This window comes from Nicotiana sylvestris, chromosome 2 (assembly GCF_000393655.2).
Source record: "Nicotiana sylvestris chromosome 2, ASM39365v2, whole genome shotgun sequence".
NCBI classification, from domain to species: Eukaryota; Viridiplantae; Streptophyta; class Magnoliopsida; order Solanales; family Solanaceae; genus Nicotiana; species Nicotiana sylvestris.
The window spans coordinates 158,819,708-158,835,257 of NC_091058.1; the positions used below are offsets into that span (position 1 = coordinate 158,819,708).

General features: G+C 33.7%; 1 protein-coding gene across 1 annotated transcript; it reads left to right on the forward strand.

Moving 5' to 3' along the window:
- The first annotated feature begins 6,354 nt into the window (after positions 1-6,354).
- On the forward strand, positions 6,355-7,503 carry LOC138885861 (uncharacterized). The gene has a single exon (XM_070166849.1). The coding sequence runs from the start codon at positions 6,355-6,357 to the stop codon at positions 7,501-7,503; it is 1,149 nt and encodes a 382-aa protein (XP_070022950.1).
- Positions 7,504-15,550: the final 8,047 nt, after the last annotated feature.

Consider the following 15,550-nt stretch of genomic DNA (forward strand, 5'->3'; position numbering starts at 1 on the left):
AAACTGCACTTACTGCTACTTCCGAGACTGTGAGGTAGACCAATAGTGTTTTGCCTTCCTTTGGTTTCAAAGTAACGGAGGACAAGACAAGTAACCTTTTAAATCTCGCAAAGCCTGCTGGCATTTCAGGGTCTATTCGAAGTTATTTTTCTTTTTGAGCAGTGTGAAGAAATAATGGCTTTTCTCTCATGACCGAGAAATAAACCTGCTCAAAGCTGCCAATCTTCCCGTGAGCCTTTGGACTTTTTCATGCTTGACAACTGATCCGGGATGTCTTCGATGGCTTTGATCTTATTGAGATTTACCTCAATCCCCATTTGCGATACCAAAAATCCTAGGGATTTGTCGGAACTGACCCCGAACACGCATTTCTCGGAGTTAAGCTTCATGTTATGCTTCCTTAGGATGTCGAAGGTTTCTCACAAATGCTTAAGATGGTCACCTGCATTCAAAGACTTAACGAGCATATCATCTATATAAACTTCCATAGTTTTCCCTTCTTTTTTTTCAAACATCTTGTTTACAAGCCGTTGATAAGTGGCTGCGTGTTCTTCAACCCGTTGGCATCACATTATAGCAATATGTGCTGAAATTCGTTATGAATTAATTTTTTTTCCTGATCCTTAGGGTTTATCTTAATTTGGTTGTACCTGGAGTAAGTATTGAGGAAACTCATTAACTCGTGCCCGGTCGTCATATCGATCATTTGATCGATGTTTGACAGTGGGAACGAGTCTTTCGGGCATGCCTTATTCAAGTCCTTATAGTCTATGCACACGCAAAATTTGTTCTTCTTCTTAAGAACTACTACTACATTAGCTAGCTAGTCTGGATACTTTACCTCTCGGATTGAACCGATATCAAGTAAGCGAGTTACGTCTTCTTTGGAAAATTTATTCCTGGCCTCCGCAATAGGGAGCTTCTTTTGTCTTACCGAAGGTATCTTGGGATCCAAACTTCACTTGTGCACGGCTACCTCCGTTGAGATACCTGTCATGTCTGCATACAACCATGCAAAACAATCGGCATTATATTTAAGAAATTCAATGAAGCCAGACCTGAGCTCGGGGTGCAGTCTTGTCCCCAAGTGGAATTTCCTTTCTAAGAACTCTTCGAACAATGCAACTTGCTCGAGCTCTTCCACCGTAGATTTTGTTGCATATGTCTCTTCTGGTACCTGGAATTACCTTGGCACCTGATAAGATTTCGACACTTCTACCGCTGGGCTAACTTCATCCGATTCGGGAGTGGGCATCGGTTCCTGTAGTTGCTATGCCGCGTGCTCATTTCTTTTGATATTGGAGACCGAAATGGCATTCATCTCCCTAGCCACCGGTTGGTCGCCTGTAGACATGTGATTTTTGACCCTCCCCAAGATTTTTTATATTTTAGCATGAAAATATTTAGTTTAGGCCTAGTATCGCTATTTCAACTAATTTTGACTCTTTTATTTTATTTCGTCACAAAAATAAAAATTACAAAAAATATTTTAGTTTATGTATCTTTCATAAATTTAAATAAAAATTATATACAAAAATAGTACCTTATTTTTATTTTTATATAATCTTGAAAATACAAAAAATAGTTTCATATTTTAATATAGTTTAGTTTAATTAATTAGGATTATTTTTTGCATTGTGTAGTATTTTTATCTTATAATAAAGGGAATTAATTAAGGTGTTGGACCACAATTTCAAAAATCTTAGAGCCCAATTTTAGGACCCAATTCGGACTTGCCTAAACAAGACAGGCCCAATACCTATTAAACCCAATACCTTAAAAAACCCTACTTCCTCACCTTTAATAGACACTACAAAAAGGAACCTAATAGACCCCTAGACTAGACCTAACGCCTAAGATCCGTAAGAGCTAGGAGATCCGCCGTTTTTATTAAAAACAGACCCCCCCCCCCCGCCACCGTTCTTCATCTTCTTCAGACACTGAACAAAAATGACCCCTCCCCTGTAGATGGCTTCTTCTTCTTTAACAAAAATATCACTAACCTAGAGACCTAACAGAGGATCAACGGCAAAGGACCAAAGAGGGACTCCTTTCCATTCATCTTCTTCAACCAGCAAAAACTCAAAAAGGACCCCCCCTGACGTCGGTTTCTTCAACAGAGATTGACCATCTCCGACCCCATCGCCGGTCACCCCCTCATCGATCCCCACAACCATCGCTGGCCAACATCTCTCTAGCCTTGAACACCCCTCAAGGAACCTAGAACACCTAGAGCTGTCACCCCCACCAAAATCGGCGACCCTTCATCTCATTCACCAAGCTCGCCGGAAATCAGGCAATGATCTTCATCATAAACACACACACACACACACACACGAAAGCACACAGAGATATAGTTGCTTCAATCTCGTTATAATGATTTCGATTTTCAGATTTGTTATGGAGTTCATGTAAATTTTAGAGTTTCGCTTCTTCTGATTTCAATGGAAATTGACTCAATTTCGGTCATGGAGTTTTGTTTGAGTTTTATTGCTGCTTTATTGGTTCGGTGGTGACTGTTCGAGGTAGAAATTTTTCGTCGAGGTCTTGTTCACATCTCAGATTCTGTTTTTGAGGTCAATTTTCATCTCTTGCTTTATTAAGGTCTTGTTTGCGTTGGTGGCTGTTAATGAATTTTCTAGTGATGATCTATGTATTATGAAAGTTTGAGCTAAATGGCCAAAATCAGTGAATCGCCTATGAAATTATCTATGACGAAAAACCTAAAATTCCATTATGTCTGGAATACAAATTACATTTGTCTTTATTTAGATGATATTTTGTGCTCTTGACTATTATCTGTATGTTATTTAGCTCTATTCTCATTTGGATGAATTTAATAGCTGATTTGAATTTTGAATTCTATTGCAATAACTCATTAGGAGATTAAGGTTTTAAATCTTTAGAATTCACATTCTAGTGATATGGAACAATCAAGTTCTACTAATCTCTTCTAGTGCTGGATCGTTATGTTGAAAAGAAAATCAGTTGCTTATTTGAATTTCCTTAATGTGATTCACTTGAAAAATTGGACTTGGATTTTAGATGAAGTAAAGTAGAATTGGGATTAAATTCGCGTTCTTGTCTTAATATAGATTAATTGATTCATCGTGATTGTGTACACGTTCGCGTGACATAATTGCGATCCTAAAAATAAAATCGGGGTATGCGTTCGTGCAACTTCGGCTAAACTTTCTTAATAATAACAAAGCTTGTGGACACGTTTTGCGTGATATGATTTTTGACGCGCCAAACAAATAGGTACACGTACGCGTGACATGTTTTAAGATAATTTCTTAATTAAAAGAGGCAAATGCACATAGGTTCTAAAAATGAGTAATTAGACAATTTGATTAAGCCAAGTATGATCAAAGCAACCGTGCTAAAACCACGGAACCCGGGAATACCTAACACCTTCTCCCGGGTTAACAGAATTCCTTACCCAAATTTCTGTCTTCGCATACCATAAATAAGAGTCAATTTTCTCGATTCGGGATTTTAAACCGGTGACTTGGGACACCATAAATTATCCCAAGTGACGACTCTGAATTTAATATAAATAATCCCGTTTCAACTGTCACTTAAATTAGAATAAACTCCCTTATATACCCTTTCCGGGGGTAGAAAAAAGGAGGTATGACAGCTCTGACGACTCTGCTGGGGAACGAGAACCCAGAATCTCTGGTTTAGGGTTCAAGAATTCGAGCTTGTCAATATGATTTTATTTGGCTTTATTTATTGTTAATACTACTGTATATTTGTGAACATAATATGCTAATTGTTGTTTATTTACCGCTTTGATATTGTTTAAATTGTATTAAAATGCCTTCCTACGCCACTCCTCTGAGTCTTCTAAAAATGGTGCACACGTTCGCATGACCCGCTTTTTCTATAGAAATTATACTAAATAGAACGAGGTTGGGCTAGCAACAAGATCGGGTAGACTTTAGTGCTCCCGGTACGTTGCCCCCTCTTCGGCTCGAGTTGTCCGCTCGGGTAAGCCAGGTCAAGAACACAACCCCAGGTTTAAACTTAGAATAACACAACCTCATGCCGGATCCCTAGTAGGAACATTTGTTTGCATCACGTGCATTTGACTTTGGAGACTCAACACAGGGGTTGGGTCCATCTAGGACAAGTGCACCCGAAATTAAAAGATCATCCTAATGTATCCTATGTGCTACATGTTGCATTTCTTCAAGAGTAAAAGGGTCATTTGGCTGACCAATGTTAGTTGAGGGCAAATGAAAAAAAAAAAGAAAAAAGAAAGGGTGAAGTGTGAAAATAAAGCAAGTAAGGCCTAGTTATGTTCTTCTTTCACATTTTTTTAAGAAAAAAACCAGAAATATATATATATGAAAAAGCCATAAAGATTTTGCACTTTCCCATCATTTTCCAAAAATCAAAAAAAGGGAAAAGAAAATCCAAAAAAGAGTTTACATTGTTTCATTATTTTTCAAAAAAAAAAAGAAGACAAAAAATATATTTTCTCTAAATTAGTTATTTTTTTAATTCTCGTCCCCACCCGAACTACGCATATCTGATTCTCGCCTTTCGGGGCGTGATACGTAGGCAACCCACATAGGTTCCGGTCTTCATAGTAAATAGTAAGTTCTTGGCCTTGCGGGGTCTTAGCCAAATTTTGCACTTCTAGTCACCTTTTGGCCACATAAGTCATTTTGCAAAAATAGCCTCAATCATGTCTTGCATGCTCCAATAAGGAGTGTTATTATCTCACATAGTGTTCTTGGTCTTTAACTTTATTTAGTCTTAATTTTTTCCTATCGGTATGGGTCTACTTAACGGAGTTGAGCATGACAGATGTTCCAGGACTGTCCAGTCAGGATCGCTCATTTAGGAATTTGCTTAAGGAGATTTTTTTTATTTTTTATTTTTTAATGATTTGAGTTTGTTTCCTTTTTATGCCATCTTTTACCTTTAGGTTCTGTACAGTAATATCAAGTCTTGTAAGGGATGTTGAAGTCTGTCATAGTCTAGCAAGTTTGTCGAGTTTTTTTTGTTATTGTATTTCCTATTTTGTATTTGAAAAAGTGTGTTATAAATCAAAAATCCAAAAAAAAAGAAGAAATTTTGCGTTTTTATACTGTTAGAAGTTTTCTTTAGAATACTAAAAAAAATTCATTTGAGGTGGTTTTCCTTTATTAAATTAATATCTAGAACTCTAAAATAAATAAAAATTATTTTTATATTTCCTTTAGTATATTGAGACTAAAAATAAAAAAAGAAAAAGAAAAAAACAAAAACAAAAAAAAAAGAGAATTTTCTTTTAGTACTTCTTTAAAAGTTTTCCTTAAGATATTAATTCCAAAAATAAAAATAAAAAGAATTTTCTTTTGAGGTCCTTCTTTGGGAAATTAATGAAAAATGAATAGAAAAAAAGATTACTTACTAGAACTTTAGGACATTGTACATAGAAAAAAAACATACTTTATCTTTAGTTTATCTTCAGAGCTTCTCCCTCAGATAATCAAAACTGAAATCCAAAAATATTTTTTATCTTTTTCATTTCTTGGTTCGAAATCTTTCTTTCAGGATATCAAATGAAAATTCAAAATATTTTTCTTTGGTTCATTCTTTAGATTTCCTTCCTAAAAAAAGGATCAAAAAATATTTTTTCTCTTCTTGGGTTTTTTTCCTTAATAATTTTCCATAGAGTATTTGTTTCAATATATATATATATATATGCTCGTTAAGCTTGAGTTTAGAATAGGTTATAAAATATTAAGTCTAGAAAATTCAAAAAAATGAATTTGCTTCTTTTATTTCTCTTTTCTCATCAGAGTAGTCATTAAGGTTAAAAAAACAAAAAAAACAAAAAAAAAGAAAATGTTAGTTTGTTTAGTCTATTCTCGATTTTCCAAAACTACGCTTGGTCTGATTCATGTGGCGTCATGATACGTAAGCAACCTACATAGGGTTCGATCGAATCATTTTTTTAAATTAAAAGAAAAGGAAAAAAAAAAGAAAAAAAGAGATGAAATTGTGGGATGCGAGAAATGAGAGGAAAGAAAATAGTGATAATTAGAAAGAAAAAAAAGGAAGGAAAATGAGCAAGCCAAAAAGTGCAAGAAAAGAAAAGAAAAGAGAACATTCAAATGGACAAATTGGGATGATGACAAGTGACCTTGTGACCCTCGAAGTCATTCTTGAGCCGTTAATTGTTGCTAGATGCGTTGCACGCAATGTGATATTTTTAGCTGTTAAATGCCCTAACGCTAACGTGATGACCTCATCTTGTTCCTTTTTGTTATCTTCATTGAGCAGAAGGGTGGTTGGTTTATGGTTCTTAAGGTAGCTCATCCATACAACACAAGTTCAAAGAGCAAAGTAGTCATGACTAGCAAAGACCTGGACACAAGAGTTGTTGACCCGTCGAGGGAGTTTGTGGAGTCGGAGTCTGAATTGAAAGAGGAGGTCCAAAGGTTGAAACAACAGATCGCAGAAATGTATCAGTCTTGGATTAGGGGGCATCCTGCACCTTCATTCTCCGTTAACTACATTGAAAACCCTACAACTATCCCACCACTGTTACAAATCCAGCCCCTTACTGCTGTTGATATCTACCTGCAACCTTTTCACACTCCACCCGCCAAAACCACCTCATATCCCGCTCCTTTTTCCACTCATGCCTTTGTAGCTCCTCCAAAAGCTACTTTTCCTCGATCCTCTAACGAGATTGTGTTCAAAGTCCCCAATGCCCAACACTATGCTCTAGAACCAACTTCTCACGCTCCTAATTTTGAGCCTCCCGGTGAAATTGAAAAGCATGCTAAAACAGTGGAGCAAGATGAGATATCCAGGAAGGTGAAAATCTTAGAGCAGTTTTTAGGAAACATACAAGGGATAGAGAACCAGGTGAGCGTGCCTTACAAAGACTTGTGCTTGTTTCCTGACATCCAACTGTCTGCTGGGTTTAAGATGCCAAAGTTTGATTTGTATGATGGGCGTGGAGACCCAGTAGCACATCTGAGGGGTTATTGTAGTGAAATGAGAAGTGTTTGCGGGAAAGATGAACTGTTGATGGCCTATTTCAGTAAGAGTTTGAGTGGGGAAGCCTTGGAGTGGTATACTCGTCAAGATGTCAGTAAATGGCATGCATGGGGTGACATGGCTCAAGATTTTGTTCGGCACTATCAGTACAATCTAGACATTATCCCAGACTGCTCTTCCACATCTCAGATAGAAAAGAAACCCGAGGAAAGTTTTGGGGAGTTTTGGCTCAAATGGAACGAACAAGTTGCTCGAGTGAGTCCTCCAATTGATAAAAAAGATGTTGATGAGTCCCGCCAACGACGAGATCCAGTGGGCATTCCTGCTAAATGCTTTCAGCCTCAATACCAACCCTATGAATATCCTCATACTCCAGATAATCCTTCCCAGTGCTACTTTCCTCCACAAAATCCCCAAAGTCATACCTCACCTTCCCAGTACCATATCCACAATGCACTGCCATATGATCCACACCCACGAGACCCACCGTAGTGACAAGACAGCATGATCATGCTCAATAAAGGGAAGCCCCGTCAAGAGTCCACAATGCAATCTATGGGAGCTCCGCCAAATGGACTCGAGGCCACGAGTCCCAAGCATGATGTTCAGAGATAAAAGAAGATGATAAGAAGAAATGGTCAAATGAGCCAACGAAGGTACTAGGATAGAAAAATTAGCGCCAAGGCACCCCCATTTATAGGGGGTAACGACACGATCATCAAGGCTTTAGAAGATTGACCGGCGGATGCAATTAGTGTGCTCTTGAAAAATTAAATCAACGGCGGTACACTCACCTTGGAGAACGGGAATTGACAGCGCGTTAAATGATGTCAAAATGCACAAGTCCACAGGGCACCCCGATTGTCACAAAAGCTCGCGCCACAGGTTGCATCATTGGTGCGACGTCACCGTAAGAAGCTCGAGGAGTCAGGTGACAGAATCATTTCCCATCGCTTTGTTCTGGGAAATGCAGAGACTATCTGTATGTGGCGAAATCAGAAGACTCGATTTCTCGCTATAGAGCCACTTCAGAAGAATTCCTCGAGACCCTGAGGACGTGAAGCCACGACCGAGTTCCCTCCCTCGGGGTTCGACAGGGCCCGACTCAAAGAAGATGAAGGATGAGTCCAGAACAGAAGAGGAAACTCCCAAGGCATACGACTAAGTCTGACAGGGCCGGCCCATCTAGAGCCTACGCCGAAGCGTCGCATCTAGCCGTCACATCTCCATACTTTATAATTAATGCCCATGTACTATAGCCAGGTTCCCCTCCTATATAAAGGGAACCCATACTACATTGTAATGGGCTGATGTTGCTCCAATTATTTCTCCACAAGTGCAATAATATCTCTCTCTCTTCTCTCTAACTTGCTCGCTCTCACTGGTTCGAGGCCACTTTAATATTTATCACTTTCTTACTTGTTCTTCATTCTATCGCTTGGTATTGGCCATAAATTGCCTTGTTTAATCATATCTTAACTGTTATCCCATTTCCGACTGCCCCCGATAGCTCGAGCTCGGCCCAGTCGTCGACCCCAAGGTCCCCCATCGACCAGTCCTACACCTCGGCAGTCGACCTATCGGTTCGATCACTGCCTCGTTTAAGCTTTCATTTCATCATTGAACTTCATCTTCTTAGCATCATATGCTCTAACAACTAGCATAAAAATAAATCACGTATTTTTAGAATCTCATTTACAAATTTAATAGTTGTTACCATTTTCACGGTAAACAAAAATACTTTTGGTCAACAATTTATTTTTTTGGCCAAACTTTCCAGAGAGTAATTTTAAGTGTCAAATTACGAATAAGAACATTAAAATATTTACTTAATAGTTGATATATTAAAGTAGATAGATAATTCTAAATGTTTATTATGAAAGAATATAATTAATTTCTCATATCTATATATATATATTAAAGCTATAAAGTTGCCATAAATAATTGATTATGTAGTTAAGCCAAGTGGCAAACTAATAAATATCAATAGTATATGGTAAATTTATTCTATATTTGACTATGTTAGTCAAATATATATATATATATATATATATATATATATATATATAATTTTGAATTTATATATATAAATTTTAAATTTGAATTAACATAAAAAAAAAATCTTTTATTACCATGTTATCATACTTAATTCGGTTAGTGATCATATGCAATTATATTAGGAACTTTTGTTATCTTAATTCAGATTATGTAAATTCCACTTCGCCTCTAGCAAAAATAAATAAATAATACTCCATATAACTATAAACTCTTTTACATTTAAAATCTTATAATTATAATTCTTTAAAACACTATATCTAGATTTGAATAAAGCGAATTTCTTTTAAAATAGATATAATGTATAAGGTACACGTCTATGTTTATAACAAAAAAAAAGTTTAAAAGTTGATAAAAATTTACTTGCATATATAATGAAGTAAACCTAAATGCTGGAGAAAGAAACATTACAAAAATCAATCAATATTCAACACAAATTATTTTTTTTCTTTTTGAAAAATATTTGTTTGAAGAGTCAATTTATATAAAGGACATCAAACAAATAACAAAACTTTGACTATATAATTGATTAATTTCTATTTAACACCTTCTAGGAATTGAAGGATATAAGCCGACCTCTTCATTTAGCTGCAGTCAAACCAACATTGCAAGGGTGTAGTATTTTTTTCATTGAAAAATATTAGTTTTGAATCATTAGATTATGTGAAAGTTTTTTTTCTCGAATTCAAAAGGAGGGATATTGGTTTCTAATTGATAGTTTCTATAGCAATTTTCAAGTGTAACGAAAAGTATATTTTAAAAAAAATTGGTATGACGTGAAATAGTTATTTTTAAAATATAAACAAATTATTTCGAAATGGGATTATTTTTTAAATTATAATATAATTTTTAAAATAAAAGATAAGATATTTTTAAATTTTAGTAGAGAGTTTTTAAAATAATTATAATAGAAGTCATATCATGGATAAAATCAAGAAACCAAAATCTTATATATTATTACATAAATATCCGGCCAGATTTATTATTTACTTTTTATAGCTAACATAGATGATATACCTATTACACACGATTATACACATGTTACATATGAATTATAAATAAATTACACATCCTTAATTTTTTAGTTTAAGTGGTTGGGTGAGCTCCTGTTTAGATTGATAAGATAAAGCCAAAAGAAAAATATTACAAAATTTTAACCAAAGATTAAAAATATAAATAGAGTTCTTATGTAGACAATTTCTATTAAAACTCATCATTTTATTACGAAATAACTTAATTTTGTGTAACAAAAGAAAGAAAACATAAAAAAATAGGATAAAAGAAAATAAATATAGAAAAAATGTATGAAAAATTTAAAAACCAGAAATAAGAGACGACAACGAATTTCTTCTTCTGTTTCATCTTTGTTGAGTGTAAAAAATTTGGAAGATGATCTCATCGATTTCAAATATATTTTTCAACTCAAATACATAGATTATAAGATAAGGATATCTTAGAATATTTTTTTATTTACATTGTGTGTCGTTTTTAAAAAAATCACTATTGCTAACAAAGTGATATGATATTCGAATTTGAATTTAATTATAATTTAAGTAATTTGCATTGAGGTTAAGCCAAGCATGGTGAAAAAATTGCTTAGCAATTTTAAGACAATATATGCAATGTTATATAATAACAATCAATTAATCTAACATTTAATGATTCAAAGAACAAAAAATTTGTATATGTAAGGGTATTCAAAATTTGAAATTTGTGGCTAGAGATATCGATAAACTCAAAATGGAGTCATACTGAAATAAAATTTATAGACTAAAGAATCATTTAAATTTTTTGCTAGCCGATTAAAGTAAATTTTAAATTAAGGATAATATCTTCACTAGCATCATTATAAAAATAATTATTTTATTGAAATATATATAATGTTGTAGAAATTGAAATTTTAAAATAGAAATATTTTTTTAAAATATAATAGCATACCAAATAAGAATTTAAGTAGTAGTAAAAGAGTCACGCCGTAACCAAAGAATCGTTCATATTGTGTCAACCTTTGTGCTTTTCCAGAGCTCATAAATACGAGTTATTATTTCGTGACTATTTTTAGGTTCCAATGACACCAATAAGAATGGTGCAAAAATAAAATTATCACTACGAGATTTGAGAAAATATTAGCCTTTTTTCATGTAGTGTTTCATAAACAATATCTAACGATTATCTATAATTACCTAGATCGTTTAAATTTTATGGTTATTTTATATATAATTCAAATAACTCACATATTTAACATGGTTAATGTCAAATATCAAAATGGAGTCATACTAGAAAGAAAATTACTGGCTAAAGAACTTTTTAAATTTTAGATAACCGACTAAAATGAGTTTTGAATTAAGGATAATATTTTCACTTACGTTGTTCATATAACTATTATTGAAAAATAAAATTTTAGAAACTGAAAATTTAAAACAGAAATAAATTTAGAATATATCAACACACTTAAGAGTTCAAGCAGTAGTAAAAGAGTCAAGTCGTATCCAAAGAGTCCTTCATAGTCTCAACCTTTGATTGTTTTGCCATAAATATGAGTTATTATTTTGCTTTCTAACTATTTTTTTTTTGATCCAATGACACCGGCGAGAATGGTACCAAAAAAAGAAAAATAGAATTATAACTAGGAGATTTGAGAAATGTTTAATCATTTTCATGTCTTAATTAATATCCAATGATTATCTATATTTATCGAGAAGGTTTAAATTTTAAGATTTTTTACGTATAATCCAAATAACTCAAATATTTAATATGGTTAGTGTCCGCACATCTGCGCGAGTGCTAATACTAGTTTATTAAGTAAAGTATGAAAATAAAATTTAAAAAGTAGTTTACTCTTTCAATAGTTTAAATATTTCTAAACATCATTAAACAAATATAAAGTATTCACCCAAAAGTCACCATATCTTAGAAATTTATCCAAAAAATAAAAAACAATACTTATACATTAGGAGAATTATGTTTAGAATAGCTAAATATTTCATTAAATTAAGTAGGGTCATTTTAGTATATATAATTTTTTGCTAAGGGTATTTTTGCCCAAAGAATAATTAAAAATATCTTTTGCTTCCGCTTTTGATGAGAACCTACTTTTAGCTACTCAAAAGTAGCTTTTGCTTTTACTCAAAATATGTTTTTCTCCTAAAAAAATGTTTTTGCCTTGTGAAAGCTGGATCAAACACACTAATAATTTAATGGAGATCCGCAGAATCTTTACGTGAACAATAATTGCGATACAAAAATAATGAAAGAAATTAAATTTTACATTTTGAACGGGATTTTTGTACAATAGTATCATTAAAGTAGTCGACTTTACTTTGAGCACTCTTGAGACACAAAGTTCTTGAGAGAGCACTATTCATAACAAGAAATATCCACCAACTCTCAAAAGTTAAAATGCATCTTCTTTTTGAGAAATTTAGTAGGTGTTTGGACATAAAAATTGTAATTTTGGAAAAAAATAGTATTTGGAGTTAAACTAAAAAATGGTATTTAGAATTTGAAATTATGTTTGGATATGCATTTCACTTGAAAAAATATTATAGTTTTGTGAGTGGATTTTTTTTTTAAAATTTTGAAAAAGTGGTCAAAGTGTGAAAAACTCATTTTCAAAATATTTTCAAAAATTTATAAAATTTCATGGACAAAAACATATTTTTAAAAAAAAATCGAATTTTTTGTATGGACAAACGGGTCCTTAATAGCGCGCAGTCTGATTTCTTGTTTTTTCACATAAGAATTAAGTCTCTCAGTTGTCACTATTTATTTACGGCACAGAAGAAGAAGAAAAAAATGTGTCCTCCAAAAAAGTCGTGCCACGAAAAAAGAAAATATTCTTCTGCCTTTTTAATTTCTTTCCTCGTAAAAATTTCTATTTCTCAAATTTAGCAATTTTTGTACCATCACTTCGACTTTTTTTGCTTTTCTATCTTTTAGGATTAGACTTGACAATTCTCCCCTTTGCACCTAAAGAGGTAGTTTAGATAAGTTGTCATACAATTAGAATTGTCTCTTGTTATAAGATTGAATATCACTTCCTTAAAAATCTAATGCCCCTCACATTATCAATCATGAAAATATTTGATGATATATATATATCTATTTATATCTATTTATACTATATTAAAAGCACGAAGCCCCTTAGTAAAATATCGTTCGTTTTTTTACCCTTTAAATATATAGAGTTTACAGTGGACAAAATAGACATTTAATTATTTTCCTAATATTTAGGATTTAAAAATCAACTAAAATTTTATTTAATAATTAAGTTTTTCCTTATTTGAAGTAATCAACGAAAATTTTATTCAATAATTAAATCTTTCCTTATTTGAAATATATAGAAATTCCTAATAAAATTAATTATGATTTACCTTATACAATTTTTTCCCTTTCTTCTATAATTAACGTGTTAGTGCTCAATTTTTTTTAAGGCAGTGATAAACAATCTACTTTGAAGCCCTTCCGATGTATCCACATACGTTGTGCCAATTGTGAAAAGAATACTTTTTTAATTATATAAACTAGGTAACATAATCATTCTTCCTAACTAAATTTGGAAAGAGATATTTTGCCTCTAAATATTTTGGCAATATAGAATTCTTTGTGTTTTTAGTCCATATGTTTTAAAGTTTAATTTTTAAATTATTACGTTGAATATATTTAACAGTCACTTTATATATATCAAGGTCCTTACTGACCACAAGCTTCCAATATTATTGTCAATATATTGTAATTAAAATCTTTCACAGATAAGATTTAGTCATTGGCTTGATGGGAGCGTGAGATTATTAAGCTAAATTTTTGAGATTCTTCTGAGACGGCTGGAAGCATAATTTAGGGTTAGGCTAAATGGTTAACACAGGAAAAGAATCACAAATATCGTAATCAATGATTCAACAAAATTATTTGTCGAACAAGTCTTACTTTAAAAAGATATAATGACGCCTTTAGGTTGTGCTATTAGTTAAAATCGTTATTTAAATTAATTTTCTAATATTTTGAATTTTGATATTAATGAATTTTTTTAGCTATTAAATCTCTCTCTATTCGAACTATGCAGAATTCCTGATATTTAAAAAGTTAATATTAAGTACGATTTTGCTTATATAAATTTTCTAATTCATCGTAATTTGGAGTTACTTATATAAATCCTGCGAGAACAAATAGATTAAGTACAACACTCCTAATTATTAATTGAACAGATTTTTAATAAAAAAGTTCTGTACATTTTAAACATATATTTTTGGTAGTGATGAGTGCATGAATATTGTTTGACTCAAAAGATGTTAAGACCTATTTGAACAAATCAATCAAAGATGAGGGTAAATCGTAGCTGAATATAATAATCTCTACAATGATAATGAGTAAAGAGAAGACAGCAGCAAGTTTTCTTTTTATCCAAGATTCACAAGTTTTCCAGAATATTTCACCACACTTTACAGGGTCCTTCTTTCCCCCTTATATACTAGGGAGAAAACCCTTCCGAAATGTAAGAAATACAATATAAGGAATATTCGGCGGAATATTCTTAATGTCCCCTAATGGGCTTACATTCTTACAAGGGTCGTACAACTTCTATTTTTGCCTTGAGGTCGTCTCACTCGGGACGCCGATTAGTCAGTACTCGGTCGTTGGTCGCACTCTTAGGTTAAGGTCGGTCAAATTTGGACCCATACAGTTAGTCCCTCCGCTTGTCGGGGTCGCGGTCGGATGCGTCCTCGATGAGCGGACTTCGTGCAATCTTTTGGAGAAATTTGACCTGTGGGAACGTTACGACATGGTTGATGGGAGTTGGTCATCATGTTCAGCAAAACATCATGTGGTACACTCCTCCGGGAAATGATGTCAGCTTTACGTGCGTCATCATTACGCAGGTTTTCGAGGCGGGGACTGACGGTTTGATGCTTCGATTCTTGCGCTGTTTTGAGATCTATCGTCTCGATTTTGGCGCCTCCCAATCCTATAAATAGGTGAAGGATTTGATTTTTATTAAAAACTTTAGCCATTCCTCCCTTGAAGACCTTTTTCATTCTCTATTTCTGGCTTCCTCGTCCTTTCGTTCCGCTTTCATTCATCACCTGAAACTTCTTCCTTCCTCCCCACACATTGATATTACTTCAAACGATATTATGCTGAGGTCACATCGTTCTCGCGAGGAGGTTCCTAAAACCACCCCATCATCAATGGTGCCTCCCTCTGATAATGGGGATGCGATGGTAGAGGAGAATGATAGACCTCCTACGGTGGAGGAGCTGCTGCCTAGGCATCCTTTATCCCGGAGTGACTTCCTTAAAGATCCACCTCCTACCCCGAACCCCGTTTTTTCTGAGACGGAGCAGGTCCATATTGATGCCCTTCGCATAAAATATGGCATTCCTACTCATATAGAAATGGTTCCAGTTGGGAGAGACTACATAGACGTCCACAGACCTGGGTACTGTGCTTTCTACGAGTACCCGTTCATGATCGGCTTCACCCTTCC